Here is a 13,126-nt window from a genome sequence, read left to right as displayed (position 1 = left end):
TTTTTCATCTAATTTGCGACCAAATTCAACCAGTTCTGTGAGCATCCTGATTACCAGTGCTTTGAACTGTGCATCTGATAGGTTGGCTATCTCTTGGTTGCTTAGTTGTATTTGCTGTGGAGCTTTGATCTGTTCTTCCATTTGGGCCATTTTTATTTTGTCTCATCACACCTGTTACGTATGAGGGGTGGAGCCTTAGGTGTTCACCAGGGCGGGGCAACCCAGCTCCCTGGGTTGTGACCCTGTATGTGGAGGCGGGGTCCGAGAGGGAACAATGGCGATTGTTCTGCTCTCCGTCAGACTTCAGTCCCTTCCCCTAAGCAAACTGGGCCTTTCTGGTGCTAATTCCTGGGTGGGTGGGCTTGTGTACGTTCTAGGACCCGGTGGGTCTGTCCAGTGAACTCTCCTGTGAGGCTGGGAGCACCTCAGCCCCCACAGGTGCTCTCAGTCAGTGCCCCGGGGCTCTGTTTCCCCCACCGTGGGACCCTGGGTTGCACACAGTGCCTTGCTTCACAGTCGCTGCCTTGCTGGGCCTGACAGTTGCCACCCTGAGCCCAGGGCCTGCCGGCTGCCGCCTGCACTCCCAGGGTCCGCCCGCTGTGGTGTTGTGCGCCCGGGACGCCTCAGGCGCCTGGTCCCACCACTCTTTGTGCTGGATTTTTGTAGACGATTTTATGACTGCTTCAAAAATAATTTATATTTTCTGTTTGCTAGGTCTAGGGTCCTCTCTGTGTCTGTTAGAGCAAATCTGTTAATTGTATCAAGTTTCTTACAAATTTTTTGTCCACCTGATCTACGGATTCTGAGAGGTAAAGCCTCCCATGGAACTGGCCTGTCTCTCCTCTAAATCTGCCCATTACTGCTTTCTGTGTGTTGAGGCCACGGGCTGGCTGCACATAAATGTGGAATGACCGTGGCTTTCCGGTGAGTCATTTCTTTTGTCATTGCAAGTCCCCTTCTCCCTCGCTTGGCAGTCACCCTGGAGCCAGCCTGGTTTGGTGCTGACTCGGCACTTGCTGCTGCTTCCCTCTGGGTGGTGTTTGCCTCTCCATGTCTTTCCCAAACTGCCGTCCTTTATGCTGCTTGTATTTGCGACTTCTCACAGATGATCTCTTCCCCACCCGTCTGAACACCTGTCTTCCGTGGAGCGTGAGGGTTGCAGGTACCTTCCTGGGACTGACGGCTGGCACAGGGCACGGACCTGGTCTGGCGTCCCTTCGTCCTCCCAGGCCCATGCCCGTGCCATGGCTCCCCTGCGTCTCGCTGTTGGGGTGTGTCCTTTGGGGCTCCCCTTCCTCCTGGTGTCCTGCGCTTCTGCTCCATCCCTGCATTCCGTTCACCTCTGCCCTGGGGCCTGCGGCGCTGGGATTGGCGAGGCCGCCCGGAGTGGGCAGCAGGGTGGCCCCGGCACTGGGCTTCGCCAGCCGATCTAGTCAGTGAGGGGCTCGCTGGCCCTTTCACTTTCATCTCTGGTTCCAGGATTCTCGTTCTCGTCTCTGGAGCACTTGGCCTCTGAGTTCTGTCGGATGTGAATTGCCTGCTGAAGTTTTTTTTACTCAGTTTTCTTCTGGGGTTGCTGTCTTACTTTCTGTGTTACAGGAGTTTCTCGCACACTCCAGACACCCATTCCTCCCTGGCTCCCCACGGCGTGGGGCTCTTCCGCTCCGTCACCTGCCTGCTGTCTGGTCCCAGTGTCCTTGATTTTGATGCAACCAAGTTCACAGGGTTTTTGTCTTGTGGTTTATGTTTTTAATGTTCTGTTTAAAAGTCCTTCCTTGGCCTAGGTCCAAAGATACCCTCTTACGTGTCTTATGTTAACTTTGTAGCTTTGTCTTCCACACTGAGACCTGGATCTGTGTGGAGCCACCTTTGTGAGGGGCCAGGAGCATCCAGGCTTCATCTCCCACGCCACCCCCTTGGCCCCACAATGCATCGTGACGTGTGTCCCCTTACCACACAGGGACTCTGTCCCCTGGACGACACTGCCGTCTGTCTGTCCTCGCGCCAGGGCCGCCGAGCCCCTGGGAGTGCACTGCCCACGTGCTGACGTCTCCCTTTGTCCTCTGCAGTTGCGAGTGTCTGTGTGTGGGGGTGTGTGGGGGGGGGTGGGGAGGCCAGGCCCACGCTGCTCACAGGTCAAGGGTGTTGCAGACGTGAGCACTACATTAGTAGCCTCTCTCAGTGCTTCTAATCGCTCTCCAGTTGATTGTTTTAGTTTTTCTGGGTTGGCAAGTCATGATAATTTTATCTCTTTTTTCAAATATTTACATTTCTTGCTCGTTAAAAACCCTTGCGGCACTGACTGGTGTTCCCACCCCACCCCACACGGGTGCTGCGCACGGGTGTTCTCTCCCGGCACCGATGGGCCTGCTTTCAGCCTCTCGCGGCTGGACGCTGTGCTGGCCCGGGGCTTGGTGTGCACATTCGCGTCAGGCACACTCTCCTCTGTTTCTGGGCTGCTGAGAGTTCTTACAGTCGTAAACACGTATCGATTTGGTCATATGCCCACTCACTGACCGCCCAGGTGCTGGGTGCCTGGTGTGTCCAGGGTCCCCGCCCTTGGGAAGCGCCCGTCCCCATCGGGGTTCCTCCGACCCTGGTTCCCACTCAGGTCACCCGCTCCTGTCTGGTCGAAGCTCGGCCTCTCATGGACCACCTTGCTGGTCCCAGGGAACAGGAGGCTCAGTGGCGGTCAGTCGTCTGAGCTCCTAACACCCAGAGTGGCGTTCCGTGTCCGGGCACTGCGGGCCTCGGGCAGAGGAAGTAGGCTTTGATGAAGGGGACAGTTTTGTGGGCGGGAGCCAGGACACAGGTCGTTCCTGAGAAACGAGGCCACACCCACCCTGTTAACAGGGAGGGGCGTGCGATTCTGAAAGTGCCGCATTTCTAGAGTACCGCACCTACCTTCGTGTCCTGTTTTCCCTTTGCTGTGTTTCAGCTCCTCCCCACCAGGAGTGTTCCTTGAGAAGGACTATGAGATTTACCGGGATTACAGCGCAGACGGCCAGCTGCTGCACTACAGGTAGGGCCCGCGTCTCAGGCTCGGCCCTGTCTCCTGACCAAGGGTGGTTTCTTAGAAGCTCTTGGGGGAGTTAGAGAAGGGTCTGGCTCAGCAGGAGGCAACTAGCTGGGCGGGCAGGCTCTGCACCAGCCGGTGGAACGTGAGTGGCTGGTGGGGCCCCTGGTGCCTGGGCAGAGGCCTCCTGGAGTGGCCCTGCTCCTGGTCCCTGGCCAGGGAACCGGGCCCTGGCGTGTCCTCAGCATGGAGTCCTCCTGGGAGCTCCCAGCCGTGCACCAAACACTTCCCAGGTGAAGGGGGACATTGGTTTTATTTGTCAGGAAGGAGGACTGGGCCTCTCATAGCCCCCTGGCTCTGGCCTTCCAAGGTGCTGGAAAGCACTAGAGATGACGCTCAGGACCCTGGGGTGCAATAGCCATTAGGCTGGGCAGGGCCATCCCTTGGCCAGCTCGTGAGTCCAGGTTGTAGCAGGAGTTTCCGCCCCGGCCGTGGGAGGCCGGGGAGGTGTGTGCCTCTGGGCAGCCTCAGTGCCCCCAGCACAGACCAGAGTAACCCCAATGTTGGAGATGCATTTCAGGACCTGAGGGTCCTTTGGCAGTTTGCTCAGACAGTTTTAAATCTTGAGCTCAGACGTGGTAACTGGGCTTGTACATCAGCATGTCAGGAGGGGATCCGAGTTGCCTCTGGGTCCAGCTCTGGGTCCAGCCCTGTGGCTCCATGACTGTGGGACTGTCTCCCAGCTTCCTGTGCCTCCCGTCCCCCTCAGTAAAACGGGGCGTGGGCGGCGGATGGCAGGGGGCCTCCGTGCCACCGCGGGGCCAGGAGAACTTCCAGAGCTGCTTGGGCACCACCCCACCCTGGAGGATGGGGCCGATGGCCTGAAGAGGCTGACAAGTCCAGAATTAAACAGACGTTTATTAAGAAGCTGAATCTTGGATCTTCACACCCCAAAGGAGATGTGGGTTTGACACACGTGGCCCCCAGGAACACGGGTGGCTGCAGCTGAGTGGCGTGTGCTTGCTAAGAGCTGTGTATTCCAAGGGGGCGTGGAACGTAATGAGCTCGTTTATCTCTGTAAAGACACTCCTTTCAGGAGATATGGGTCCATCTCTTCCAGGATGAACAGGCTGTCACTGAGAGCAACTTGCTTCTTAAGATGGTATTGGTTGCGTCAAGCACTAGAAACCTTTTTGCCTCAGAGGCAGGTCAGGCCGGGTCCCCAGACTTGTCCACCTGGTGTTTGCAAGTGCTGCCCTGGCCCTGCCATCCCAGGTCCCAGCTGGGCTTGGCATGGGAACAGCACGTTCTTTTAAGAGTGGACGCAGTCGTTTACAGCAGGAAAAATGGGGGAAGCTGACATTTACAGGTGGAGTGGGGAAGAGACACCACCACCGCCCCTGGCACTGTGCACCAGGCCTGCGAGGCGAAGGGCCAGTGGGGAGGAGCCTGTTGAGGCTCAGCCCGTTCCACCCGCCGAGGTTCCGCACTGAGCAGGGCAGGGGTGGCGATGGACAGACCCGCCCCGCTGGACACGGGGAGGCATCCCCGCGCCTGAAGGCTTGCCGGGCAGTCGAGGTTTAAGTGTTTTCCAACATTGCTTCCTATGTGTGGCTTCTCGCGCTGAACATGAGTGTGCCTCCTCTGGGAGCCATGCCTGCACCCTGGTACAGAGGTTTTCCTCTGAGGCGTGGGGGAGTCAGGTCCAGGTGTCACTCCCAGAACAGCCATGTCGCTGAGGAGGCAGCTGCAGAGCAGCCCTTCAGGGCTTTGGTTTGGTGGGGGGCTCTCCATTCTGCCTTTGAAACCGCCCCTGGGGAGAGTGCCCCGTGCTAAACGGAGACCTGTGTCCCTGTGCTGCCTTTTCAACACCCACCGGCATCCTTGTCACCTGGCTCCCGGCATCTCTAGGGCCAGTGGTGGTCCTGTTCCCCTGGGAGAGCCGGGCAGTCGTCCCTTTCTGTTCAGGCGGTGTCTCTCTGCCTGCATGCCTCCACGCCAGCAGAGTGGCAGGGAGGGCAGGGAGTTAGGGAATGAGAAGGATAGGCCCCCTGGGTTGGGGGAGCTGTAAAGACATGGAGGTCCGAGGGCAGGCCAGAGAGACTGGGCTGGACAAAGGGTCTGCTCAGTGGCCCAAGGGGCAGGGGCAGGTTGGAGAGAGAGAGACTCTGGGTGAAAGGCAGATAGCGGGGCCTGGAAACCGGCCATGGGGGTTCATGGAGGAGCCCTGAGGGGTGGACACAGCAGTGGGGACTGGTCGGCGTGCAGAGCCTGGTGTTGTGGAGGGGCCCGTGGCCCTGCCCATCACCAGGCGGGTGACATTGCCTGCGCCGTGGTGTGCAGTGCAGCGACACGTGGAGGGACAGGCTGGGAGAGACGCCTCGTCAAGGGCGGGCAGTGCTCAGCTGCGGCATGGTTCTCGGGGACCAAGGGCCATCTCCGGTTCTCCGGGGCTTGCGTCCCCATCTGCCATGTGGAGCCTACAGGGACCTCGGGCCTGTCTGGAAGATCAAATGAGAGACTTCTTGGAGGCACTTGGGCATGGAAGGGGTGCCGTGCTGGCCCCCGCCCCCAGCCCCGTGGTGCTGAGTGCGTGGTGCAAGGGAAGGCTGCGGGGCTGCCTCCTGCCGTTTCTCTCCCGTCTCTGCTGGACCAGGTGTCACTGCTCTCAGGTCCTGGGGTGGGTGCCCTCTCACCAGCAGCCTCTCGCGTGCTCTAGACTCTGCCTGACAGTCTTGTCCGCCCTCCTCATCCCGCAGCGTGACTTGATCGCTTGTGACTGACAGGCCAGTGGGGCGGCCCACGGCCCTCAGCACGCTTCACCAGGCAGGGGCCATTGTTTACACTGGCCGCCGTGGAAGGCCTCACGCAGGGGCCGAATCTGCTGAGCGGTGAGAAGATTCGGAAAGTAACGGCTTCCCCTTGCTGGTGCTTCCTGTGTTGGCGGTGGACTGAGGACTTTGCACAGTGTGTTATTCAACCCTCAGAGGAGCTGAGGGAGACACTGAGGCAAGGGGCTAGTGGTGTTCCCGAGTCCTGCAGCCAGGGAGCGGTGGGTGGAGTTCAGTCCCAGATCTCTCAGCTCCAGAGCCAGCCCTCAGGGTGTGCTGGTCCCTAGCACACTGCCACCTTCTGCTCCGCCGGCTGGTGTGAGCGGCAGGCCGGGAGCAGAGCCCCCAGGAACAGGAACCTGCATGTTGAGCCCTGCCCCTCTCTGGCTCCTCAGGTGGTGAGGCCAGGTTGCCAGGCACTGGCACTGACCCTCGAGGTCCACTCTTGTCTGTTCGGGGCGGGGCATGTGCAGGTGTCCAGGAGCAGGCTGCCCCACGGCGGCATGGGGCCCTCCCTCACCCTGAGCACCTATCTCCAGCCTTTGTTCTCCAGAAGCCTCTTCACTCGCTCCCAGTAGTCAGGACCTGGGCCTTGCCGTGAAAGCCCCAGTGACAATTGGAGGACAGAGGTAGAGGGGTCAAACTGCACAACTGGTGTCTTAAAGACGTTGGGGTTTTCATTTTCTGTGGTGGTGGATTAACTTACCTGAAGCCAACCTGCACAACAAGAACAAAAGAGACAAAATCACCCTGAAATCCTCGGAGATCTGCTGAGCAGCAAGGACTCGAGGGCCAAGGTCTGCCGATCAGTGCACCCCGGCCCAGCAACACTGCCTGCCCCTCAGGACAGTCCAGAGGCCGAGAACTGAGCAGCCCTGTGGCTGGTCCCACGGGGCTGGGAATCCACACAGAGCCTGGCAGCCCAGAGAAGAGCCCCAGCGGACACTCCACGTTTCGCCTTGGCACGAGGAGCAGGGTGAGAGGAAGGGGACCAGCCCGACCTCCGGCCAGCTCAGCCCCAGATGGGCCCCGGGGGTCTGCACACACCGGGCTGCCTGGCAGAGGCAGAGGCAGAGGCAGAGGCAGAGGCAGGCCGCGAGGTTCAGGTGGTCTCTGCAGTGTTTCATACGCAGCCACCGGAATTTCAGTCTAAAATTCGCAGAACTGATTAAAAACCGAAACAGACCCAGAGGAATGTATATGTTGGAGTTATCAGGCACTGGCTTTAATAAATATGGTTCGTATATATAAGATATTAAGTGGCAGTTTTAAAAACTCATGATTTTACCAAGATAGGGCACATTCTGAGCCATATAACAAATACTGACAAATTTAAAAGAACAGATATCACACAATATCTCCTCTCAGACCACAATGGAATGAAACTATAATTCAGTAATAGAAAGATAACTGAAAAATTCCCAAATATTTGAAGATCAAACAACACACTTCTAAATAACTCATAGATTAAGAAGAAAACTCAAGAAATTTTTTAATATTTTGAAGTAAAAATGAAAACACAAGTTACCAAAATTCTGGGGATGCAGCAAAGTTAGTACTTAGAGGGAAATTTGTATCAGCGACAAGAAGGAAGATCTAAAGTCAACCATCTAAGCTTTCATTTTGGGAAACTGAGAGGATGGACAGCAAATCCAAAGCAAAATAAAATTAATAATAAAATCAGAATAGAAATCAATAAAACTAAAAATAGGAAATCAGGTTGGAAACCAACAAAACAGAAAGCTGGTTTATTTGAAATAATTGATAAAAATCAGTAATCATTGGTAAAATCAATGAGCATCTAGTCAGGCTAAGAAAAAAGACACAAGTTACTAATACCAGAAACAAAAGACGAGACATCACTACAGAGCCCATGGGCATTAAAAAGATAATGAAATAATTCTATGAACAAATCTGTGGACACAAATTTGAAAACTTAGGTGTAATGAACTAACTCCTTGAAAGACACAGTCTGCCAAAACTCACACAAGAAGAAATAGATCGTCTGAACAGGCCTATATGTGTTAAAGAAAGTGAATAAATAATTAATCTTCCAAAACAGCACCAAGTCCAGATAGGTTGGTTCACTGGCCAGACATTTGGTAGAGTTCAACACCAGACGTCTATGCGAGAAATCGCACCAACTCTCTACAGTCTCTTTCGGAAGATACAAGCAGTATCATGTTTCGTGACCATAGATAAAAAAATGTTCCACAAAACATCAGTAAATCAAATTCAGCAATGTTTAAAAAGAATTATAAAGCACAACCAAATGGGATTTATCCCAGGTATGCAAAAATTAATACAATCCATCATATCAAAAGTTCAGAAAAGAAAAATCCAGGATCATATCAACAGATGCAGAAAAATCACTTGACGAAATCCAACACTCATTCTTGATGGGGAGGCGTGACCTCTCAATAAAGTAGGACTAGAGAACAATTTCTTCAACTTGATAAAGAGTATCTACATAAAACCTCCCTGGTTTGTGTGGCTCAGTGGATTCAGTGCCAGCCCGAGAACCAAAGGGTCACTCGTTTGATTCCCGGTCAGGGCATATGTTTGGGTTGCAGGCCAGGTCCCTGGTGGGGGTTGCGTGAGAGGCAACCACATATTGATATTTCTCCCCCTCTCTTTCTCCCTTTCTTACCCTCTAAAAGTAAAAAAAATAAAATATTTTTAATAAAAGAATATCTGCATAAAACCTATAGCTAATATCATGCTTAATGGTGAGAATGACCATGCTTAACGGTCAGCTTTTCCATTAAGACCATGAGTGAGGCAAGGCTGTCCTCTCTCTCCTCTGCTTTTCAACACCATGTGGGAAGCCACAGCTAATGCAGCACAAGGAAAGGAAATAAAAGGTGTTCAGATTGCAAAGGAAAAAATAAAACTCTGTTTGTTCACAGATAACATGATCATCTATGTAGAAAATCCTAAACAATTGACCAAAAAACCTCTTGGAACTAGTGATTGTAGCAGGGTTGCAGGGTACCAGGTAAATGTACAGAAGTCGATTGCTTTCCTGTATACTAGCAGTGAACAAGTGGAATTTGAAACTAAAAACAATACCATTTACATTAGCACCCCCAAAATGAAGTACTTAGGTATAAATCTAAGAACATGTACAAACTATATATGAGGAAAACTGCAAAATTCTAATGAAAGATGTTGAAGAAAAGCTAAATAAATGAAGAGGTGGCTCGTGTTCATGGATAGGCAAACTCACTGTTTTTAATATGTCATTGCCTCCCAACTCGATCTACAGAGTCGATGTAATCTGCATTAAAATCCCAGCAAGGCCCTGGGTGGGTAGCTCAGTTGGTTCGAGTGTTGTCCTCATAGACCGAGGCTGTGGGTTTCACCCCCCGTCAGAACACACGCTAGAGTCGACCAGTGAATGCATCAATGAGTGGGACAGCAATCAATGGTTCTCTCTCTCTCTCTCAAAGTGAGTAAATTTTAAAAAATAGTCTCAGCAGGTTATTTCATGGATATCAACAAACTGATTCAAAAATTTATATGAAGAGACAAAAGACCCAGAATAGCCAACACAATATACAAGGAGAACAAAGTGGGAAGATCAGTACTCCCTGATTTCAAGGCTTACTGCAGAGCTTCCATAATGAAGACAATGTGTTACTGGAAAGAGAATAGACAGAAGGGTTAACAGAACAAGAGAGCTGAGACATTTGCCCTCTTAAGCACAGTCAGCTGATCTCTGAGAAGGGGCAAAGGCTGTCTTCTCAACAGATAGCGCTGGGACAATGGGACATCCACATGCAAGAAAAAGAACAAAAGAAACTAGATGCAGACCTTAGACCCCTCACAGAAATCAGTTAAAAATGGGTCACAGACCTAAATGTAAAACACTACACTTAGCTCCTGGAGGACAACACAGGAGAAAGCCTAGGCGACCTTGGATGTGCCGGTGGCTTTTTTAGATACAATACCAAAGGCACAGCCTGTGAAAGAAAGAACTAATACCCTGGGCTTTGTTGAAATGAGATGCTTCTGCTCTCTGGCCGACGTTGTCTGAGAAGACAAGTCGCAGACGGGAAGTATCTGCGGAAGACCCATCTGATGAAGGGTCTGTCCAAGAGACCTTAGAGCTCACCAGTAAGAAAAGAACCAGATTCAAGAATGGGCCAGACTTAGACCCCAGGGAAGACAGAGAGATGGCAAACGAGCACACGGAGGGCGCTCCCCGTCGTCTGTCATCAGGGGAACGCAGCTTTCCTTGAGGCAGCCCAGAGTCGGCCGAGGGAGTGGCCAGAGGTGAGCCCTGCCACCTGCCCTGGGCTCCAGGTGCCGTCCCTGGAGCGCTGCCCTGCTGACCGTGGGCAGGCGGAGCGCAGTGTGGGCGTCCGGTCTGGGTACCTGACCTCCACGTCCCAAGGGCACCGTCGCCTGTGTCGTTACCAAGCAAGGGAGGCCCCGAGGCCTAGAGTGGCCCCTGGGGTTGCGGGTGCCCTTAGTCCAATCTGGATTTAGCAGGCGCTGGGGAGCGGTCTGTCATCTCCGTCCAGGTGCACAATGCCACCGACGGTGCAGGCAGTCACGGGGACGCAGCCTGCAGTAGCTCGCAGGAGCCTGTGTGGTGGACAACAGGGCCCAAGGTGCCCGCGCACAGGGCGGGGGCAGGCGTGCCGGCTTCCCTCGGGCAGGAGCCTGGGCAGTGCTGAGTGAGGGCTGCAGAGAAATGCGGGGAGTCGGGGAGGCTGGCCCTGCTCCCCATTCTACAAGCAGCGCTGTGCATGGGGCTTGGCTGGGACCGAAGCAGGGAGGGCCGCGTGGGGCAGCAGTCCAGTGAGGGGCCCGGGGGGAGCTCCTTGGCAGGGAGCCCTCCTGGAAGGGACGGCTGCAGAGCTGTGTGAGGAGTGGTGTGTGGGGAGCTCCCAGGACGGAGGGCAGCCCTGTGGGGCTCCGGCAACGAAGGGCAGGGCGCACTGGTCGCTTACAGGGAGCCCTCCTGTACAGGGAGCAGACTCCAGCCCCCACTGAGGGGTGGCGAGGGGGGATCAGAAGTGACCACGCCTTCTGGGCCCTGACTCCAGACACGCATGAGGCCAGGGTGGGTGGGTCATGGGTCCAGCCTGGCAAGCAAGGCCAGACTGCCTCCGCCAGGTAGCGTCTGACACCTGCAGGACCTCCCCAGGTAACCTGTGCCTGTCCCCTCCCCCAGGACCTCCTCCCTCCGGTGGAACTCGGGCACCAAGGAGCGCATGCTCATCAAAGTGGCTGACCGGGAGCCCAGCTTCTTCTCCCCTCAGGGCAATGGGTACCCCCTGGACAGCCAGTCAGGGGGCCGTTCCCGTAGACCCTCGGGTGGGCAGCACTCACCCAGCCTGCAGACATTCACCCCGGACGCGGACGGCTCGGTCTTCTTCCCCGAGCGGAGGCCGTCGCCCTTCTTGAAGAGGGCTGAGCTGGGCAGCTGCTCTCCGCTGCTGGCCCAGCCCCGCAAGCCCGCCTGTGACTCACAGCCCTCCTCCCCGCGCTATGCCTACGAGCCCCCCCTCTATGAGGAGCCCCCCATCGAGTACCAGGCCCCCATCTACGACGAACCCCCCATGGACGTACAGTGTGAGGCTGGTGGGGCCTGCCAGGCCGGCTCACCCCAGCGGTCTCCAGGCCGCAAGCCGGTGCCCTTCCCACAGTCGCCCAAGCAGACCTCGCCCTCCCCCTTCCAGCAGCTGGTGCTGACCCGGCAGAAGTGCCCGGAACGCTTCCTGAGCCTGGAGTACAGCCCCGCGGGCAAGGAGTACGTGCGGCAGCTCGTCTATGTGGAGCAGGCCGGCTCCAGCCCCAGGCTGCGGGCAGGCCCCCGGCACAAGTACACCCCCAACCCCGGAGGGGGCTCGCTCTCCCTGCAGCCCAGTCCCTGCCTGCTGCGGGACCAGCGCCTGGGCATCACGTCCGGGGACTACAGCAGCATGGAGGGGCCCGAGCCGCGGCATGGCCCCCCGCCCTCACCGCTCCCCCAGACCCAGGACGATGCCATGTCCTGGTCTAGCCAGCAGGACACCATGTCCTCGACAGGCTACTCCCCGGGCACACGCAAGAGGAAGAGCAGGAACCCCTCCCTGTGCCATGCCCCCAGCGCTTCGTCCACTGACGGCCCTGGGGACCGCGACCTGCTCCCGCAGTCCCTGGCTGAGGAGCGGCCCAAGTGTGGGCCCGGCGTGGCCCCAAAGCACACGGACGCCAAGGCAGGCGAGGCGGACGGGGCCCGGGGGGGGGCCGAGCCCTTCCTGGCCCAGGCCAGGCTGGCCTGGGAGGCGCAGCAGGCCCACTTCCACATGAAGCAGCGGGGCAGCTGGGACTCCCAGCAGGACGGCTCGGGCTACGAGAGCGACGGGGCCGTGCCGCTGCCCATGCCCGGGCCCGTGGTGCGCGCCTTCAGCGAGGACGAGGCCTTGGCCCAGCAGGAGAGCAGCAAGCACTGGCAGAGGGGCGCCTTGGAGAGGCTCGCCTTCCCCCAGATCCTGCTCGAGAAAAGTGTCTCCGTGCAGACCAACCTGGCCTCACCTGAGCCCTACCTCCACCCCTCACAGGTAGGGACAAGCAGCTGGTGCCGGGGCCCCAGGCAGGGGTGGGGCAGGCCGTAGCCCCAAGATGTTGCTGGTGGCCACGTAGACAGGCAGCGGATACCCACAGGGACGTCCCCAAGGCAGGGCCGCCTTGGCCAGGATCTGGCAAGTCACCTGGGGACCAGAGGCCATTCCCTGATTCCAGACCATGGAGGCAGGGGAGACGGGTGAGCATGCCCACCCCTGAGCCTGAGCCTTCTCCCACCTGTGAACGAACAGGCTCTCAGGGGAGGAGTGGTGCAGGTGGGGCGTTGGGTGCTCTTCGGGGTGCTCAGAGCCCTTCTTGAACAAGGCTCCTACGCCAGGGAGCCCAGCACTGGCTCTGGGGCTGAAGCAGATGCCTGGCCAGATGTGTCCACCCAAGGTAGCACCAGGCATGGACCCTGGTCGGGCCCTCGGGGCCTACGTGCACCTGTCCAGCTCGCATGCTGGGAACTCGGTGCCTAGAGCTTGATACGGGCGGATGTTCTGGCTCTCACCTCCTGACCCACCTCATGAAACCACTGTGGGAGGGTGTACGCTGGCACCTGCTCAGAGCCGGTAGTGGACAGAATGCCTCTCGGTGTTAGGCTTGTCGTGCCCACACCCAGCCTGCCAGGGAGAATGTGCCCGATGGCCCAGTGACCTTGGGTGGTCAGTGTGCCCGGCGACAAGGCTGCCTCAGTGGCCCTGTAGCCTGGAGAGCT

At 56.6% G+C, this 13,126-nt stretch overlaps 1 protein-coding gene across 4 annotated transcripts in view; it reads left to right on the top strand.

The window, feature by feature from the left end:
• The window catches only part of ARHGAP39 (Rho GTPase activating protein 39), a 55,446-nt gene that overhangs the window by 27,106 nt on the left and 15,214 nt on the right, over positions 1 to 13,126 (top strand). For 3 of the 4 annotated variants that reach the window (XM_028533709.2, XM_036031589.1, XM_028533708.2), the window contains 2 exons: positions 2,939 to 3,022; positions 11,033 to 12,404. In XM_028533709.2, coding sequence (XP_028389510.1) covers positions 2,939 to 3,022; positions 11,033 to 12,404 — 1,456 coding nt within the window. The remainder of the gene's footprint in view (positions 1 to 2,938; positions 3,023 to 11,032; positions 12,405 to 13,126) is intronic. The other variant, XM_036031588.1, reaches the window with a different exon arrangement.

The sequence above is a fragment of the Phyllostomus discolor genome, chromosome 7, assembly GCF_004126475.2.
Source record: "Phyllostomus discolor isolate MPI-MPIP mPhyDis1 chromosome 7, mPhyDis1.pri.v3, whole genome shotgun sequence".
Lineage (NCBI taxonomy): Eukaryota > Metazoa > Chordata > Mammalia > Chiroptera > Phyllostomidae > Phyllostomus > Phyllostomus discolor.
This window is presented reverse-complemented; position numbering and strand designations above follow the sequence as displayed.